Source organism: Sander vitreus, chromosome 22, assembly GCF_031162955.1.
Source record: "Sander vitreus isolate 19-12246 chromosome 22, sanVit1, whole genome shotgun sequence".
Lineage (NCBI taxonomy): Eukaryota > Metazoa > Chordata > Actinopteri > Perciformes > Percidae > Sander > Sander vitreus.
Window position 1 is genome coordinate 13427233 of NC_135876.1, and position 20303 is coordinate 13447535.

General features: G+C 40.7%; 1 protein-coding gene across 3 annotated transcripts in view; it reads right to left on the reverse strand.

Moving 5' to 3' along the window:
- The window catches only part of dok6 (docking protein 6), a 48079-nt gene that overhangs the window by 3520 nt on the left and 24256 nt on the right, over positions 1-20303 (reverse strand). The window contains exons 2-8 of one of the 3 annotated variants that reach the window (XM_078280674.1): positions 19248-19355; positions 14166-14280; positions 10652-10771; positions 8500-8689; positions 8012-8150; positions 6945-7050; positions 534-566 (exon numbers count right to left, since the gene is read on the reverse strand). In XM_078280674.1, the coding sequence (XP_078136800.1) occupies positions 534-566; positions 6945-7050; positions 8012-8150; positions 8500-8689; positions 10652-10771; positions 14166-14280; positions 19248-19355 (811 nt within the window). Of the gene's footprint in view, positions 1-533; positions 567-6944; positions 7051-7948; positions 8151-8499; positions 8690-10651; positions 10772-14165; positions 14281-19247; positions 19356-20303 lie in introns of all 3 variants that reach the window. The other 2 variants (XM_078280673.1, XM_078280672.1) reach the window with 2 other exon arrangements.

The following is a 20303-nucleotide window of genomic DNA, read 5'->3' on the forward strand; positions in this document are numbered from 1 at the left end:
GACAACATCGACAAAGAGATCATTTTCTCTGCTGCTGGTGCTGAAGTGCTTATTAACGAGTCAGATGTTAAACTATGCAAATCATTCATAATATAGCAAACACACACACCCTTTTCTGTGTGTGTAACTAGCAACACTAGTCACGCTGCCACCAGAGGGAATCGGGCTCAGGCCGTAAGACGCTCTTGCCAACTCACTACAATGTGGAATATAAAACATGGCCCAGTCAGCCTGGCAATCAATGTCAAGTGGGTGTGTGAATGCGTGTCAGAACCAGAGAGAGTCTAACAGAAATGTGTGCAAGGAGAAATGGTGCAAATAAAGTAATAGAAGAGAAGGAAAAACAATAAAAAAAAATAAATAATCCAGTGTTAGTTAAGGGAACAGCTTGCAGGAGGAAGCACAAATGGGCTGGTGTGGGTGTGAGGATGAGACCACAACAGTACAAGCCATAACAGGTGAGTCACACACACACACACACACACACACACACACACACAAACAAACACACATCCACACATACACCTCCACACCTCTGTCCGCTAGTCTTTCCCTTCCACCATTTTCTGAAATAAAGCAAAATCAGATAATGCTCCGGCTTAACGTTTTAAATGCAGCTTAGTCCAGGTTCTAGAAAAATACCCCACTGCAGGTTAAAAAAAAAGGGGACACTTTCTCTCCTCTGCACGTTGTACTTAATAGATTGCTGAAACGACTGGTGCTCAACCAGGCATATCCTTTTCACATCTTTGCCAAGACAATCCCTCTCCTCAACCAAAGCCAATTTGGACCAGAGAAGAAAAAAAAAGAGGCAGGGAGCCCAGTGCAGACAGAGAGGGCGAAGCAGATCTCATCATCTCCTCTGACACAAACAGCGGCGTTTGTTGGGGGATGCCAGACCCCCGACAAGAGTCACGCTTTTGGGCGGGAGACACATGTAGACACGCAAATAAATAGTAATAAAACCACAGAGCGAAGATGGTGACAGCATCCCTCCTCCTCTCCTATCCCTATGAGAAGCAGACAGCGATTTGTCAGTGCCTTTTCATTACCAGGGAAGGTCATGTCATCCTATCTGGCCTGGGGTGGCAGCTGCTGGGCCAGAGCAGACAGGACAGGCAGGGAGGGCACTCTCTCACACTGGCAGATACAATGGCGGACCTGAGCACACAAGCAGCTATTCATGCATGCTTGTACACACACACACACACACACACACACACACACACACACACACACACACACACACCTGTCTGCACCTTCCTTCCTCACAGTGCTATCGCCCAGATGGCATCCTAGTAACAGCTGTAACCAGAGAAAGAGAGGCTGTGTGTAGCACAAACTCTGGATTATGCAAGGCTGCTGACATCCAGTTTTGTGTCTTCTGAGTGGTATAGCAGCCACATGAGCAATGATACACTTTAAAAGACCAATTCAATGCAGCCTAAAGATTGGGTCAGTTAATTGCAGTTTCAAATAATGCAAGCTAATGACTTCAAACAAGAAAGAGTTCAACTCCGTTTTACCTGGTTGCAAAGCATTTTTAATAGGATTCACTTTTTGCATCTGCATCTACTATAGTCCTAGTCGCCTGTTGTAGATAAGATAGTGTTATCATCCTGTTCCCCTATCGTCTTGTCCCTGTGCCTTTGATTCTTGCTCCCTCTCTGTAAAATCCCCTCGTATCACTCCCAGTCGATCAAACTAAGAACAGCGCTCCATTCCATTAGAATTGCTAATGCTACGGCACTAAACTGTGGGGCACAATGAAATGCAGAGAGAGAGTAAGAGTGTGTGTGAAATGGCAAAAGATTACATAAAAATGGGTACCAAGAAGAAATACAAGCATTCTTGTCCCTTTTCCATTCCCCTATTAGGGTTGGTAATTGAACCATTTCCGACAGGCGTGGCGCCTTGCTTTTTCAACTCCAAAACTTTAAAGTGCACTTATTGCTATGCATCAGCAAACTCTGAGAACACAGTAGTATCACTGAAATGCAAAAGAGTGAATAACATTAGGGGAGTAGAGGTGGAACGGAGTAGAAAGTAGATACAATGTTAGAGTTCTGGAGATTAAAACATCTATCTTTGCTTTTACTTAAAAAGGTGAATAATGTGGAGGAATTTCGTTTCATATAGAAAGATGATCAAGTGTTATTTTTTTTCTCCACCACATCCCTTGGTTTCTTTTAAACGAAACCCATTTGACAATTATTACTTTCAATTATGGCAAACAAGGCTTTCGGGATGTATTTTTGAGACATTGCCAGGCAAATGAAAAGCAGATGTGAAATATATTATTGAAATAAAGAAGTTAAAGTACTTTACTCCACTGCCAGGTCCCCCGTTAACCGAGGCAACGAAATAAACAAATAGGTGGAGAAACCTCAACGGGACAGGAAACTGTGTTCCTTAATTATTCCCTTGGACCCGCAGGGTATTTGAAAGCAACCCGAGCATGACTCAGCAAATTGACTGTGCTGATTGGATATTCATCACGCGCGCAGTGATACAGCCAAGGAGCAAAGGCAGCCAGCCATCATGGTCTAAACTCCTGATGTCTTACCTCTATTTGCACCCAAATCCTTTTTTGCTAATATCATTATTACAGAAAAATACATTGATGTATCTATTTCTGAATTCCTGTTGAAGCAAACACCGACTACTTATATTAAACACATATATATATATATATATATATATATATATACACAGTCATGTGAAAAAATTAGGACACCCATGCTAAAGTTGACTAAAAAGAGGAATAAAGAAATCATCTTTTGGAAATTGATCTTAATGCCTTAATTAAAAAATGAGGAAAAATCCAATCTTTAAGGTCACCAATTTTCTTTGTGAATGAATAATGTATCGTAATAAATGTTCTTCCTTAAAATACAGGGGGCATAAGTAAGTACACTCCTATGTTAAATTCCCATAGAGGCAGGCAGATTTTTATTTTTAGAGGCTAGTTATTGTGTATATATCTATATAGTGGATTTGTGCCCTTAATTATTTATTTCAGTCCAATGTGTCACTCCATTGTGTGCGCGTGCGTGTGTGTGTGTGTGTGTGTGTGTGTGTGTGTGTGTGTGATGTTTTTCTTTGTTGTTGTTCTGCCTGGATGTCCAGGTAGATCAGCAGCTCAATCAAGGAAAGTGCAAACAGGTTTGCCTAATTATCTTACCTGGACAGGTGGTAGGTTCCAGTTGAGGTTGAGAAGGTAAAATGCCATTCACTGGGGTTGGCAGCTTGCTGTGAGGCTACAGCTCTCATTTCTTTGGTGTTCTTTTGCTTTAGTTTAATGTAGTTTTATTCAATTTCCCGGGTTCCATTTAGCTCCAGTTACCTTTTTTGGCTCTTTTTCGACCTGGTTCTTTAGCATCCCTTTTAAAATGCCGAAACCTCCTAATTAGGGTTGGGTATCGTTTGGGTTTTTTCCAATACCGGTGCTAAATCGATACTTTTAAAACGGTGCCGTGCCTAAACCGGCGCCTGAACCGAAATATATATAATATATTTATAATGTATAAAATATAAAAAAGGAGCACAAAACAACAATTGGCGACATTAAAGAACGGCTTGTTTATTGCTAAGGCCATGTGGTCAAAATTAAATGATTGACTAATAATGTAATAACTTATAACAATATAGTTTCAAGTGAATGCACCGTCCGTGTGTTGTTTTTCCGACAACGGCAGCTGCAGTCAGACTGTTACGTCCAAGGGAGTAAGCCTCTCTCCACAACGCGTACCTCCTATGGAAGCGTTTAAAGACTCTATTTGTCCATTGTTTATTTCTAAAGAAACACGACAATGTATAAAAGGCTCCATTACCTTATACCTCACGTTATGGCTACGTAGCAGACGTTTTTGTAAAAATAGGCTAACGATTGTGTCATAACCAAGCGACTTACTGTCGCATAGTAGAGGAATTACCATATAATACAGGAGAAACTCGCAGGCAGTTTCGACTTACATTAGCTGTTTAAGTATAATTACTAATTTTAACTAGCATTTTAGTTATCAATAATTAGCCTGTATCTATGTTATCTCCTTACATATACCTACACTCTCCGTCTCTGCAAGATTCGGAATGATTGAGATTTCTCTTGGCACAGCTACCAGAAGACTTCCAACTTTCAGACAGGTTGCTCACATCACATATGTCTTCAAGCTCAGTTTGCAGCTGCGCTGTAACGCTCAGCCCTCACCGGAGAAGTGCTTCTAATATACTTCACTGGTCTCCGTCCAGAGCAACGGGATCTGTTGGTCCATTTCTTTAACTGTCTATGGTTACGTCCCGGTGTTGGAATCCTCTACAGGGAAATACAGTCACAACTTTACACCATTTAACGTAAGCTGTCAGCATTTTAACCATTGTGTTTAATCCAGCTAATGGTAACGTAGCGTCCCGTGCAGCGATGCGTCTGAAAAAACAAAGTCAGGCACCGAAATGAGGAACCGAAATTTTCGTTCTTATTTGGTCTCGTTACTACAGTTTACATCGGAACCGGTGCCCTACCGCGTTTCGGTACCCAACCCTACACTTAATCTGCCCTTAATATGGAGTGGTGGCGCAACAGCAGGAAATCTGCTTCTGCTTCAATTACATTTTTTTCATACGTCCATTTCTTTATTCATATGTATTTATATATGTTTTAAATGTAATTAAGTTTTCCTGCCCACAAAATAAAATGTATGACATATATTAACCATGTATACCTAAATTACTTAAATAGCGTAATAAATCATGGTTTGTATTTTAGCCCCAACTCCAAAAAAAATACAAATTAGTTTAAGAGTCTAAATAAGAGCTGTGTGACTGATAATGAAAAGTGGAAATAGAACAGATGGTTTTAAAAGTAGGAAATTACAAGTCGGAATAGCATTGGACCATATTGCATACCAAACTGGAGGCTGTGTATATAACAGGAGGGGGTCCATATTTATGTAAAGTTGGTCTGAAGTGTCTATTATAAAAACATGAGAAAGCTATTGGAAAACGCTCTCTTGATATTTTGAGTGCACTTTTAAGTCTCTAATTTCTGCTCGTCAGTTTTTGTCCACTTGACAAGTCGTTCTACGGCTTCAGTATCTGATCATAAGGTCAAAATAACAGTTGTGTAACGTCAGTCAGCTCTATCCTGCCCTGCACAACAAATATGGTGTGGCGTTATTGAGAATGAACCTCAATGAACGTCTGAATACTGAACTTCAAACCAACTACCCATCAGTGTTTAGCCTCTTTATTTACATTTTGGCAAATGTGCATCCTAAAAGTCATGCTGCTTTGGCTATTTCCTGTTCACACTGTACAGCCACCTGTGTTATTATTGAAAAAAATCTGAATCTGATGATTATGAGGCAAGATCTGACGTTTTTTATGATTTCTAAACAGATGTATGGGAATGTATTCTATATGGACACAATAAATCATTAAATCAATAAAAAGATTGAGTGTATGATATCTGTGTGTTTTAGATTTGACTGAGCTATGACTCTGAGAAGATCAGTGAGGGGAGGGTGTGCCACAAATATTACTCAGGGGGGAAAAATGTGCGCTGTTTGTATCTGAAATATTGTTTTATGTCCGAATAATGTATTCATATTTGCTTACCAAAGACAGTGTGTATTTTGTGCGGTTACAACATATTAGGTTATGCTCAGAATGCAGAGAGCAGCACAGAGAACAGAGGATGGGAAAGAGCTCCAGGGAGGTGGAGACCTTCTGCCAATGAAGAATCAATGCAATTACTCTATATGGCTCTCCTCATCTAAGACTGGCTTACAGCCATGTTCAAAGCAGCACCAGCAACCTGCCGTGTGTGAGCTTCTCCTGACATGCCTTTCACAGTCCAAACATCCCGTGTCACAACAGGAGTTAAACTCCCGTCGCTCCCCAGAGTCACCTTGTCGTCCCCCTTGTCTGACAAGACCTTTTGCTACGTCCTCAAACACACTGATGCATTCAATTTATTCATGGGAAAGGAGGGGGAGATAACGGCAGCGCTGAATGTGTATGAGAGGGAGAGAGAGGAGGGTTGTTCTGAATCGGACAGACACGGGGAGAAAGTGTGGGAGGACCAGCGGAGATGCCATCATGATGGATGAGAGAGAAGCTGCTCTGCTCACCACAGTTTGGAGAGTTTACAGAGACTGGGCCTATAAACAATGACCCTAAGGTGGAAGCTTCTCTGTTAAGTGCAAATAACAAACATGTTGATGTTTGGAATGGAAGACACATTTTGCTTTTAAGCTTATCAGGCCACAATTAAATGATAATTAAAAAATAAATAAATCCAGCCTTAGGTTTTCAAAAGAAAATGATGACGTGAGAGTGACTTTCATCTTTGCCTGGTTTTCTGTTTGGCTCTATCAGTGAAAGCCAAAAGGCCCATAATCCTCAGATAAGTCTACTAATCAACTAATACCATGGACAGAGCGTAATCTCATCAGCTCACTTATCACCTTTCTGCCTCTGGTCTACATCTAGACGTACACACACACACACACACACACACACACACACACACACACACTTTTAATGAAAACACACAAATGATTTGTCCCTCACAATTTAATTTAGATTATAAGTCTGACTCAGTTCAAAAACTATTTTACAGCAAGTTATTTTAGGATTAAACTGAAGACTGAAACTAAAGATTTGCACTGGTCTGTTATGGGATAAATCCCTTTAGATTTCGAAGCTAAACACATTTAATTTGGAATTTCAGAGCTTTCCATGTTATTCTTGTATAAATGACAGCCCATATTTGAAAGATTATTTGTATCTGTAAAGTTCAAAACTGATCTGTGCATGTCTCCGGTTCTAGTACCAGTCTTTCCTCCACCTTATCCAAAGTGCTCCACACATTACCACTGACACAAGCAGGTAAAGAAATAGCAACACTGTGTGCATGATAATTAGCAACTTCATGCCTGTACCTTGGAAACTGTAGAGATCTCCCACGCTGTTCTGACGCGTGATGTGCTGCCAGTAGGCGCTGCGTGGCAGGGAGATGGACTTGGTTAGCATCTCTCTGGGGTGGATCTGAAACAGACAGAGGAAGCTTACAGTGTCTCTCACTTTCTGTCACTCAGTCAGTCACTCACTACAGGGAAAATTGCTTTGGGTATGTCAGTAAACAAAGTGTGCATAGTACGGTATACTGCTGGTCAAATGGAATGTTTCCACTCTGAATGGCTGTTTGGCGGGCGACATGAGGATTTATTTAGGATTATGATGTTGTTGTGCCATTGCATGATGTGTTTTTCAATTTTTATTGGCAGTGTGCAACTAAAGGCTTCATCTTTGAGCCAGGCTACTGCTGGAAATATATGAAATAGGTCAATATTTCAGAAAAATAACTGAGTCAATTCTTAAGTTTCACCCATTCTGCAACTGCGAGTGGTCAGTTTTGTGTAGCTATCCGTGTGATTTATAGAGCTGAGGGTAAATGCTGCTTTTGGAAATGTTCCCAAATGCTGGGGTCCAAGAGCATGGCCATATGGTCAAGGCTCATCAAACACTAGGCAGGCCTACATAAATAAAGAATACAGATGATAGCAGAGAGGAGGGGAAGGAAGGAAGGACGGAAGGAAGGAGGGAGGAAGAAAGGGATGGACGGGTGTTGTGATGGAAGGAGGGAGCGGAGGTCAAGACCATGGGGTGTCACAGGGGCTCATGGTCCAAGGCAGCTCTTTGGGGAGAAACCAGGCAGCAATACCTTGAGATAAATGTGTATTCTTGTGTGTGTATGTGTGAACATCTTGTGTGAAAATCATGATTTAATATATATAGTATTAGGTGCAACAGGATATATTGGCTACTGAATGAAAGCGACGCACACTATGCATGCATTAAATAATTATTCCCGGAACAATGGCGTGCTGCCAACACATGTACTCATTATTAACTGTTTGTAACGTATGCAGTACTAGAATAAAACTGATGGCCTCGTTGTGAGCTGCTGTGGGTACATCAGATAAACAAGCAAAATGTAAAAATGTACCTGGGAGCTCTTCTCCATCTCCTCCATCATCCTCTCATGCTGCTGGGCAATGGCCAGCGTTGCTGAGTGGACCCGCTGGTAGATCATCTCCCCCTCCCGCGTCTGGAACGTGAACAAACCCTCTCCTGTGTCACACATCCTGCGCCAGGGACACACACACAGAGACAGAGAGAAGTGCACACGCTTTGATCGTGCTCACTCTTGGATTGCTGATTTACAAAAAATGCATGGTTGCATGTGCACTTACAGAGAGGCGCATTGATATAATAGCCCACTGAAGTCAAACACACATTCATAGAGGCACTTGTCACATCAATGCCTGAAGGTCTCTGTGGCACATGCTGATATCCTGGGATGTTTCTTTATCCAAAGTTGCTTTGTTGAAGACTTTATGACATTTTCAAAACTAAGATTTTTTTCCCTCCCACCGCTAACATTTCAATCACACACACAAGACAACACAAGCGCTTATCTTAACACACACACACCTTCCGGACTCAAAAGTAAACCAAGTGGAGTCTCGTCCGTATCTCCGCAGAGAGCTGAGAGGCCACATGACAAGTTTGAGGCGAGCGTTGTGAATGTCCCACAGGTAGATGTTTTCATGGGTGATCTGCATGGTGCACTCCCCGTAGATGTCCAGGTTCGGAGTGGGCATTAGGTACACGTTGAAACGTTCTGGAAAGATTCACAAAAAGTTTATTAAAAAAGGGATCACATTATTAAAAAGCGTGGAGAACTTTGACGTTAAACCGACCATAGACTATTTACATATAGTGTTAAAGGGTTGCTTAATTTAAATAATTATAATAAAAAATGATTTTCTCACTTAAATCTAGTGGTATCTACAGTAGCCATGCAGATAGTTTTGGTTCTGTCCATGTTTTGAGGCAGCTGTCTCTATCTCAGTACAATGGAGATGAACAGATTTAATTTGTGGTGCTCGCAGCATTAAAAAGTGGCATTTCAAAGATTTAAAAGCAACATCTCTTTCCAAAAACCATTGTCCCTGTTACTCTGGATAATCCCCAGGACAGGCTGTTGTTTCATGGGCTATTTTGTTTTTTTATTATATAGTAGTTCCAATAAAATTAGGGCAAAGCAAATCCCAAACTATGTGCATGGCTAAACAGCACATAAACAAATGAGTTGGGTTTGCCTCAGCTTTTTGGATAGTTAGCTATTTTTATTTTTCAATTATCCAATCGGTATCTATAATAATACATATTACCAATACACTAAATACATAGTAACAATACACTAAATTGACTGTACTTAGCCTTGACTCACTCTTACTTTATGTTTTTTATCCGAGGTGGCAAAAGTAGAGTACAATAACCCTTAAAAAAAGGTATTTTAAATAGTGCTTTACCTGACTTCACCTTCAGTGGGTTTAACTAGCCATCCAGTGAACTGGACTGGAGATCAAGGAGCCAAATGTGCCCATTAACATTAAACTAACTCTCTGAGGCCGGCAGAGAGAGAGAGAGGAAGAGAGACAGAGAGGGAGCGAGTTCTCCATAATCTAAATTAGTTCTTACTAATTACGCTTAATGATTCAAAATAAGCCATGTGTCTGCAGTGGATAGAAAATGGCAATGTCATAGTGTGGCGTATTTTTAGGGACAGTGAAAATGAACTCTGATCTAATTATCGGCCCCTGCTGTTCGGGGAGGGCTACTAATTGAAACATGGTTGCAAGACCAAGCCTCTTGTTTCGTTCACTCATACAGGCAGCAGAGAGGCGCTGTGTCAGTTTGTCTCCATAGCACACTGCTGCAACTTTTCTAAGAGCACCGAACTTCTGTCACAACCGAAGGGAGAGGAATTGTGTTCTTGCAGTTGGTTCAGTCAAAAACTTGTATATTGATATCTTAAAAAAGAAATAAGGCCAAGTTATGTTGAAGAATACAATTTCACTTCACAGCTGCAGTGAAATAAAATGGGCTGAAATGATGGCAGATTCCTTTCAATTACTCGCCCTTTTACAACTTTAAACTGCTCTTCTTTGCCTGTTGCCTTTTCAATTTCCTCTGCGAGTTTACAAATTACACAGAGAATGAGCTCCACTGTGATAGCAGCGCCCTGTTGTCTCCTCTCTTTTCCATTTCCATTTCCTGTGAGTGGAATATGTGGAGAAGCACATTTATTTCACATGGCTTTAGGAGCCATAATCTCATCCATCTCTGTGACAAGCTTCATTATGAGGGAAGCCAGTGATGCACAGCACTTCTCATTAGGGCTGGAACAGAGCCCCGACCACAGCCTGTAACCTGTGCTCTAACGCGCGCACACACACACACACACACACACACACACACACACACACACACACAGGTTTCCTTCAACACACACACAGTCAAAACGTACTTCTGAAGTTCTGAGTTCTTGAATCAACATGTGCTAATGTTACTAAGAATGCTACAGGGGACTTGCGGATAAGATATTGACAAAAAATGGCCCTTATTAGCCAGGCCTAATTGGACAGTGGCTGTTCTGCTCCCCTAACCCTCTGAAGACTCAGTTGCATTAACACATACGGGCCCGGACTGCAACTGCCAACTGCTTGGTGGCCAGCTGAGTGTGAGAGATTGACCCTGAATGGCTGTCTGTGTTAGCAGGGACTAATTGGGCACTCACCGTTCTGCTCCCGCTGCACCCCCGCTGCTAACAGGTCTGGCTCTCCCAGGCTGATGTCGTTGAGACGGCTGCCCAGGCACTCCACACACAGCAGCTTACACCATTCCTCTGCATCCAGCTCTGCACACAGCCACACAGCGGCACAGCGTTAAGGCATGTCCAACATCAAACACACACACACACACACACACACACACACACACACACACACACACACACACACACACACCTCCTCAACATTCAACACTGCAAAATTAAACACAAATCATACTACCCCAACTGTGCTGCCTTTAGTGTGTTTACACATGCACATAAATCCCCCAAAGGAATTTCCGAATAAAATGCTGCATGTACAGGACATGAGTTCAGCTAACAGTAACCAGAGGGGAGAAAAATCAATCTGATCGATTCGGTGCAGATTAAAGGAGGAGGTAGGTTCAGCAATAGACAACGACAGATGAAAGCTAGGTTCTCCTCAATCCTTTGCCAATACTCAGTTCCAATGCTGTAATATAAGTAGCTCTGCTAAAACAATATGGCCACAGTCAGAAATTAAACTAGTGATCATCTATTCAGACAATCAATAAGCTATTCTCCAAATCAAAGCCTGTTAATTAAAAAGAAAATTAAGAATATTTCATCAGAATGAGCTGGTTAAAGGAATAAGCACACTTATTTGTTACTTTCTGAAAGTTAGATGAGAACACTGATACTACCCTCATGTTTTGTATGTTAAATATGAAGCTAGCACCAGCAGCCAGTTAGCTTAGCTTCGCACAAAGGCTGAAAACAGGGTGAAACACTGAGAGCTCGACACTTTACAGAACACATCTGCCCACCAGCAGCAGCTCACTAATTAACACATTATTTCTTGTCTGTTTAATCAATACTAAAACCGACGCACAACATGTTGGAGCTTTTACGAGGGTTAGGGGCTGTTGGCAGTAGCTGCATATTAAACATTGAGACAGAGTGTATCAATCTATCAAACTCTCAACAAGAAAGCAAATAAAGCTATGTGGAACTATTTCTTTAAGGGTTTACCGTATTTTGGAATACATCAGAAGAATTATGATTACTGTCTCTTTTTAAATCTGTAGTCTTGGTTTTGGGAACTGAGCTCGGTAGGGAGTTATATCTACAACATGTGACAGCTGGCACCTAAAGGGGGGAGGGCATTCATTGTAAGACTGAATTTTTTAATTGGAGGCTAAGTGGAGACAAAGGATTTCATGAATCAAATCTGGAAGTCTGCGTGGCAATCTGTTGTTTGTGAATACCAATTCACCTCCTTGTTAGGTCAGGAAAAAAATGTGTTTACAATGGAGGAGATTTGCAATTGTCTTATGTGAGTTTTTGCTGAGAGTTACTGAGGTATGAAATGAGGGAAAAGCTGGAGTTGGTTATCTTTCTGAAGCTCCTTAACTCCACACCCTGTGGAATTCTGGGATATGTAACTGTGGTCAGTGATATGTACTGAGACACATTTGGAAGTGTGGGAACAGCACCGTGTTTCTGTGTCTAATATTCATTCACTTGAAACTAGCTTGTGTGGTAGCTGACAGCATGTTTGTCGGATCAACTGTAGTGTCCAATGGGACAGATCTACACAACTTTGCAGGGTGAAGAAAAGGTCTGCTGCTGCCTGAAGCGCTTCATTCACACACAACAGAAAGCAGAAATACAGATGCGCACACACACACACACACACATACACACACACACACACACACATACACACACAGGCAGCAGCTCTGCACTTTAGCTCCTTGCTCATGCCTCCCCAGATTCAGCTTTTCTCATTCAGAGTTACCATCATGGGCTTTGAGTGCCTCTAAACTCCCACACTTTTAAGGCCACTGAGTGGAAAATCGGCTAAACAAACACTTAATCAGCACAGAGGCAGCCTTGCTAGTCTATGTGCCATGCATGAAGAAAAATGGCAGGAGGATGTCTCTGTGTGTGCGGAGGTGTAGGTGTGTGATAGAATAGGATGGAGTAGCGTTTTGTGTTAGAGAAGAGTGCAAGAAATAAACAGGATTAGGTTGGAGTGAGAGAGAGAGAATATGTGAGAATTGAATCAGGAGACAGTTGTGATCCTTTTTCTTTTACTGATTTCAGACGAATATAACACATACTATTGTATGCAGTTGACGCATTATTCAGTCTGCAGGTCACACTCTCTCTTTATCTCTTTGTGGTGCATATTTGACAGATGCACCCAAAGCACACATCTGTCAACAAATGAAAAATCTGTTACCGTCTTTTGTTCAGTGTTTCATTGACTGAGCACACTAAAAAACATGCCACTGTTTGGATGGAGGCATCAAAGGGGTGTATATATATATATATATATATCTCAGGAGAACATTATGAGGCCTTACTTTTGTCTTTTTTCTTTTAAAAAACGAGTTTTCAGATCCAAACTCCCATTGACATTGCACAGTAGTGGGAAGACCGTATGCCAAATTAGAATCTGATGTACGCTCTCATGTAACCTGACCCAGCTGGACCTGGCAAATAATTCAGCTCTGGAATACATTTGTATTTTTTACTAACACCCTAAAAATACATATTTTAGTCATAAAAATGGCTGGCAATTTCCTTTCTGGACTTAAGATTACTTAAAATAACCTAAAAATCATTAACATCATGTATTTCTTCATACTGTATATGTGTATATATGCCCACACAGGAAACTGGGGAGTGAGGCGTGCAAATGTAAGGGGGTTCCAGGAAGTGAAGGACTATGAGAGGTCATGGACACAGGGTGATAGAGCCATCCATATAGTGGTGTGAGGGGGGAAGGCCCTGTGCATGGAAATAAGCCAAGAGAGAGAGAGAGAGGCAGAAAGAGTGAGTGATCATGGGAAACAGAGTAAGGCAAGAGAGAGTTCACTGCTCTAAGTTCAATAAGATTTCCCCTGAGGTTTCACACACGTGTTCACACATCCACAAGGCTGGGAGTAAAGATGGAGATGTTCATCCTCGTCTGTTTAGCGACACATTAAGGTGCATTCACCTTATCTAGCCCCTGGCTTCCTCTACACCCAGCTCCATTTATTTGCACCTAAAGAATAAGAATGTTGAATCTCAAACCATGTGTACACCATGTGCCTCTTTGGCTTCCTGTCCACGTATTAGAGGTAATCTCTATTGTTACAGTCTATAATTGGGTTGCAACTCACTGCAAACAATACCCAATATCATTTTTCATACCTGCAGTATAAAAAAATCAATATTTCGGAACAGATCCTCCCACTTCCTAATATAGCGGCAAATGAGCATCACTTGGCTAAACTCCAATTCTCCACTGCCTCTTTCACCTCTCTCACTGAAATGGATTCTTCCTCGGCTTCTTGACAAACGTTTCGCAAACCACCCCTCCACTTCTCATGCAGCATCTCCCAACACACATTTATAACTTTGCATGCAAAAACCAAACACACTTGTACTGTAGCCAATGCTTTCCTCCCCTGCTCTTTTGTAGCTGAAAAAGACTTATTTGAATTACCTGATTCACAGGAAAACGTCTTGGATGTGTCGTCACAGAAGATGATCGCCACAGCGTGCTTTTTTGTCTCCCGTGGCATCCGGGTAATGTTCTTGATATTATGGAGCTCAGTGATCTAAAGAGGAAGAAGAGACGGGCAGTAGCACATTACCTTGAATGAACACAGCCAGGAGCAGCAGCAGCAGCAGCAGCCATCTTGCACTGACTTCGCTGAAAGTGCAATAGTAGTTAGAGGCTTAGCATATAAACTAGTGTGTATCATGATATTGTTTTTTGCGAAGATTTTTAAAATTGATTATTTTCCCTAGAATCTGTATTTTTTTATTTTTTTATTTACCAATGATTCACCTAAATATTTTCTGTTTATACGGTACAGCTGACGGCAACTACATCATATCCGTTTCCAGCTAAACAGAGCATAAGCAGAAAATGCAGAAAAAACATGAAATAAATGTGTGACTGACTGACTGACATGTGATATGCATTCTTTTCAGAAAACAATTAGTTTTTTGAAATGACTCTTGATATATTGTCACTAGAAGTGTATTATTCAACTTTTGTTAAGGAAAGAAAATCGCAATACTCAATACTATCGAATCGCAATACAAATCAAATCGGAACCCATGTATCGTGAAATAATCAAATTGGGACAAATGCATATCGTCCCAGCCCTAATATGGAAAGGATGGCAAAGTCACTGTTCAAGCGCCTTTCCTTGAAACTGATTTTCCACTCAATAAGAAAGGGGCATCTAAATCACTTTACCAGGAGATTAATTGTGAATGAAAAAAAGAGAAGATTGCATTTAATTGAATATCACCCGCATTTACAGGCCATTTTGTTCAACAGTCTTCTCTGTGTTCACTCTGCCTGGGAGATAAGGCCCATTACATTATTGTAGTCCATTGTGCACTAACTGTGGGCCCTTTGCCAGACTGTTGGGAATGAATTAGCTGGGCTCACTGCCCATATAGTGAAGCTTGACTGTTTAAGGTTAAAAGACCAAACCTAATAACGCACACAACATATGCGGAATCCAGATTTCTTTGCTCGATAACATTACATATAGTAAATTTCCCCTCTATTGTCAGATATCCCCTGCTCAGCATTCAAGTTACATAGAGAGATTTTTAAGAGCAAGGAAATAAAAAAGAAAAGAACAGGGAGAAGAGGCTATGGATATTGAAAGATAGCAGATATTTTTCATTTGTAATTTCTTATCCTCCTCAAAGATAGTATCTAAATATTTTATTAGAGATGAAGTGTTTCCTTCTTTTCCCCCTGTGGGGATACAGTATGTATTTGTCCCTGGGCAGGCCATTCATACATATAACTGACAAAAAGCAAGCATCGACTGTGGGAATTTCTGAGCCGTGAATTCCACAATCCTCTGTGTGTGTGTGTGTGTGTGTGTGTGTGTGTGTGTGTGTGTGTGTGTGTCTAAGGGAAAGATTTTGGTGCATTCCCAGCCTGAGGCGCTCAAGTACAAGCAAAGTGAATCATTTGTGATAAGACCTATTCCTCATCTCCTCTCCTCTTCTTCCCCCTCCATCTTTCTTCTCATTTATTCAAAGGTGTAAGTTAAATCTCATATCAAGAAGACCAAGAGTCATGCTACCTGCTCTGCGAGGCTGTACTTGGGCACAGCCATGCTTAAAGTTATATGCTAATGCCAGCTTGCTAACATGCTCACAACTACAATGCTAACATGCTGATGTTTAGCAGGTAATCTTTACACTGTTGGCTCTCTGTTGTTTAGTGTGTTGGCATGCTAACATTTGATAATTAGCACAAAACACAAGCAACTCAGGCTGATGGACATGTCATTAGTTTAGCAAGTAGTAAACCAAACCACTGGACAAAATTTGGCCTGATGATGGCATTAGATTAAAGTTAGGGACTAATAAAGTGATTACAATACATTTTGAAGGGTACATGAATGTCTGCACCAAATGACATGCCTCCAATAGTTGTTGAGACAAGTCACTAAAAGACATAAGTGTCAACCTGCTGGTTGTCAAGGAATCATCAAGTCATTAGATTCATCCTCTGAGGACTAGGAGTGGGGGGGAAATCGATACAGCATAGTATCGCGATATTTCCCGTGGCAATACTGTATAGATACACGAACGCCAAGTATCAATCTTTTTTTATATCAATTGCACATAATAATTTAACTTTTTGGTACTAGAATAATAATAAAAAAAATGCTTTTTCAGTCCATTAGATGGAACATTAAAGTGAGATGAACAAACAGAGAAATGTATCTTTTTCGATAAAACAGAAAAGTTTTCCTTTGGGGACATAATTTGAAGTTGGAAAAAAGATAATAAATTAATATATTGCAGAATATTGCAATATGTTTAAAATAGCAATAATATATCGTGACATACAGTAAGTATCCTGGCAATAGCCTATCGTGGGGCCTCTGGTGATTCCCACCGCTACTGGGTACCATGAATGTCTGTACACATTTTAATGATCCAACTGGTTTCACTCAAAACTAAAGTGGTGGACAAACCGGCCGACTGCGCTAGTGTGACTAAAACCATCGACTATGCACATACTGTGTTAAGGCATTTAAATACAGCTCTATCTCTCCACTTTAGCTGCCTTTGTCAGGACCTCAGGAGAGCTCGACAAGTGTAGCACACAGGAAAACAACTTTTCCCAGGGCACAAAATATCGCTAAAAATATTCAGGGTTTGTTTTACTGTGTGGACCAGCGCTTCTAAGACAGAGAAAAAGGCACAGGGAAAGTGAGAGAGAGAGTGGGAGTTGGGTGTCTGTGTGTGTGTGTGTGTGTGTGTGTGTGTGTGTGGGAGGGGGGGGGGAGAGAGAGAAAAAAGTGGGATAGAAAGCCAATCCCCTTTGTGTTGATTCTGTAAATCAGCCACCAGTGCAGCCTATTTCCTCCCAAAGCACTGCAGCGTTGAATGAAGCCCTCAGACGGGACCTTTCTTGATCTTTGTGGCGATGCATTACCAGGTGCACTGGTGCATGTATGCACTCATCGCTCACTCCGGCACTGGGTGTATGAGATGCCTCTGGGAGGGGGTTATACAGCCACACAGTACGCCCCGTGTGACAGCATGATGCAGTAGGCAGGGAGACGCTTCGTTCATAATACATGGTTAATAATGTCGCAGCGAGAGATGGTTTTATTTCAGTTAGCCTAATAGCTGGTTTGATTTGCATTGAGAGATGATTTTATAGAAAATACCCCATGCCAATCTCTAGGTATGGTGAAGGGTATGTGATGATGTGGGGCTATTTTAATTCCAAAGGCCAAGGGAACTTTATCAGGATGCATAGTATCCTGGATCCATGAAATAACGGACCTGCCTGCCTCTATGGGAATTTAACATAGGGGTGTACTTACTTATGCCCCCTGTATTTTAAGGAAGAACATTTATTTATTTACGATACATTATTCATTCACAAAGAAAATTGGTGTCCTTAAAGATTGGAAAGATTTTCCTCATTTTTTTAGTTAAGGCATTAAGATCAATTTCCAAAAGATGATTTTTTTTATTCTTCTTTTTAGTCAACTTTAGCATGGGTATCCTAATTTTTTCACATGACTGTAGGTTTAATATTCTTTTTTTTCTTTTTTCTTGAGTAACCAAATCTTACACAACTGCTACATTTGACCTTTTCTCATGTTTTAAGAGAATACATGTAATGCCTAAATACAATGCCAGGCTCCTGATTTTTTGGTGGCCGACCATCAGTGTCAGATTTTATCAGCTAAAGCTAATTAATTCCACCAGTTGGCCAAAATTGCAAAAGGAAACTCTTGGCTGTTGTCTGATGGATGTGCTCTGCATGCTGATGTCAGTAGCATTTAGACTCGGCCAGAGACTGTTCCCTTGGGAGTGACACATCAGGTTTGATCTCCTTTTGATATTCAAGAAGATAAACTATAAAATCGAATGCCATTTTTGGTGTTATATATTAGTGACATTATCAGACATGATGGTAGTGTTACACAAAAGGTCAGGGTGTTACCAAATCATTAAGAATCACACTCCAGAGATTATAAATATTGATTCTTAATTGTATTGCTATCTGTTGCATTGACCAAAAGGAGTGACTGACATCAGTGCCCCTAGGCCTCACCGCTAGCGACAAAAATTTCAATTTAAACCCTTTTGTAACTTCGCTTGAAACATGGCTTGTATACCACACAGAAAATAAATAACCATAAAGATGCAAAAAGCTTTTCTTTATACTTTTTATACGTTTTTATTTGCTTTTATTGTGAAAAACTTTGTAAACTTTGATTTTTGGAAAGTGCTTCACAATAAAACATACTGTTTTGTTTAGGTTTGCAACAAATGACAACTTTTAAATCTATTCATATGCCTTTTGCGAATAATCGTTTAATTTGGTCTGTCCAAAATATCAGGAAATAGGGAAAATGTTTGATGTTTAAAAAAAATTATGTACTGTAGTTCTTGAAGATGTCACCTTGGACTCTGGGAATATGTGTTTGCATTTATCACTATTTTCTGACATTTTATTGATAAATACATTGATTTATAGAGAAAATAATTTATCAATAGATTTATCAATAATGATTATACTAGTTGCAGCCATAGATTGATTATAAAAGCACATGCAGATGAATTATCTGTCAATTAACTAATTGAATAATTGACTAATCATTTCAGCTCTCATATTGTAGTGACTCTAATGCTGTACAGTTATGAAATGGTAAATCAATAGATTCAGAGAAACTGAATAGAAATCAGAACAATCAGAATGTCGTCTATAATGTGTTTCAGTCGTGTGTTTGTGTGGTTTATCGGTGTTTTTTGCCTCCAACGGCTCCTTCCAGGCAGCGCTGCCTGGAAGGCACTAGGATTAGGCGCTGGTTATGGTTAAGGTTAGGGTTAGGTGCCTTGAAGTCAACGGTTGCAGCGCTGCCTTGAAGTCAATTAGGCAATGGTTATGGTTAGGGTTAGGGTTAAGGTTAAGTGCCTTGGAGGCAGCGGTCGCAGAGCTGCTTGGAAGGAGCAGTTGGGGGCAAAAAACACCATCAAGCATTTGTGTGTGTGTGTGTGTGTGTGTGTTTACCTTGTGGAAGCTCCTGAAGTAGGCTGCTTTCTCATCCGGGTACTTTTCTAACCGTCGGGGTCCTTTACTGGAGGCCTTCTTGAACACCAGCCAACACCTCCGGAAGATCTGACAACAGAGAACGATAGCAGCCCTGTTACTGAAACAAAACTGCAAAGACATAAATTATGGTAACTGGAGGTACAGACAACAGCAAAACACAAACTGACTGTGCTGAGAGGTCGACCCCCTGTAACCACACAATGATAGACCATGAGAACTCAACTTGACATTGTATTAACAGGACAGAAAAATCAACTCTTGCTCTACCAAAAGCAGACAGCAGAGCAATCAATGCAAGCTAACATCCTAGAATTCAAAATTAACCACTCAAATCCACCTTCAAGAAAATGCCCAAACATCAAAGCAATTGAACACTTTATTGTAGCTGTGAATGTATTCCCTTTGATCAAAATATACAGTAGATTGGCCTTAAGGTCCATTCATGTTGTTTTGCATTGGAAAACAATGACATAAAGTACATAAAAGTGATTCTCACCCTGATTACATACTTAAGCAAGCTGAATTCTATGTCAAGATGGGAGTAAAAGTACCAAACAGAGGACTTAGGAAAGGAAATGAAACCATTATGCATCATGAATCAAATACATCTGAAATTACATATTTTTGGAATGTATCTCATTCAAATGTTATGATCTCATTATTAATGCATTTAGATAATCCACTGCTCCGTATATGACAGCTGATTATGCACTATCAGAGTTTTAGGACTTGAGTAAACGCTTTTATTTCGGTCAATGGCAACTTTATTTACTCCTTTGATTATATGCATGGGGTTGGTAATGCTGAAAGGGACAATTCAGCAATTTTCAACCTTATCTCTATCTGGGTTAGGGATATGGTGTGAAAAAAAAGCCTGCAGTTCTTTCCAAAGTTCTCTGTGTCCATGGGGCTCAGCTAGCGGCAGCTGCAAAATCTGCTTCCATACACCAGTGACAGAAGAACTACAGAGTGCTTCTTCAGCTTTGGTAGCTGGGGGCACAATGCAGTTCACAA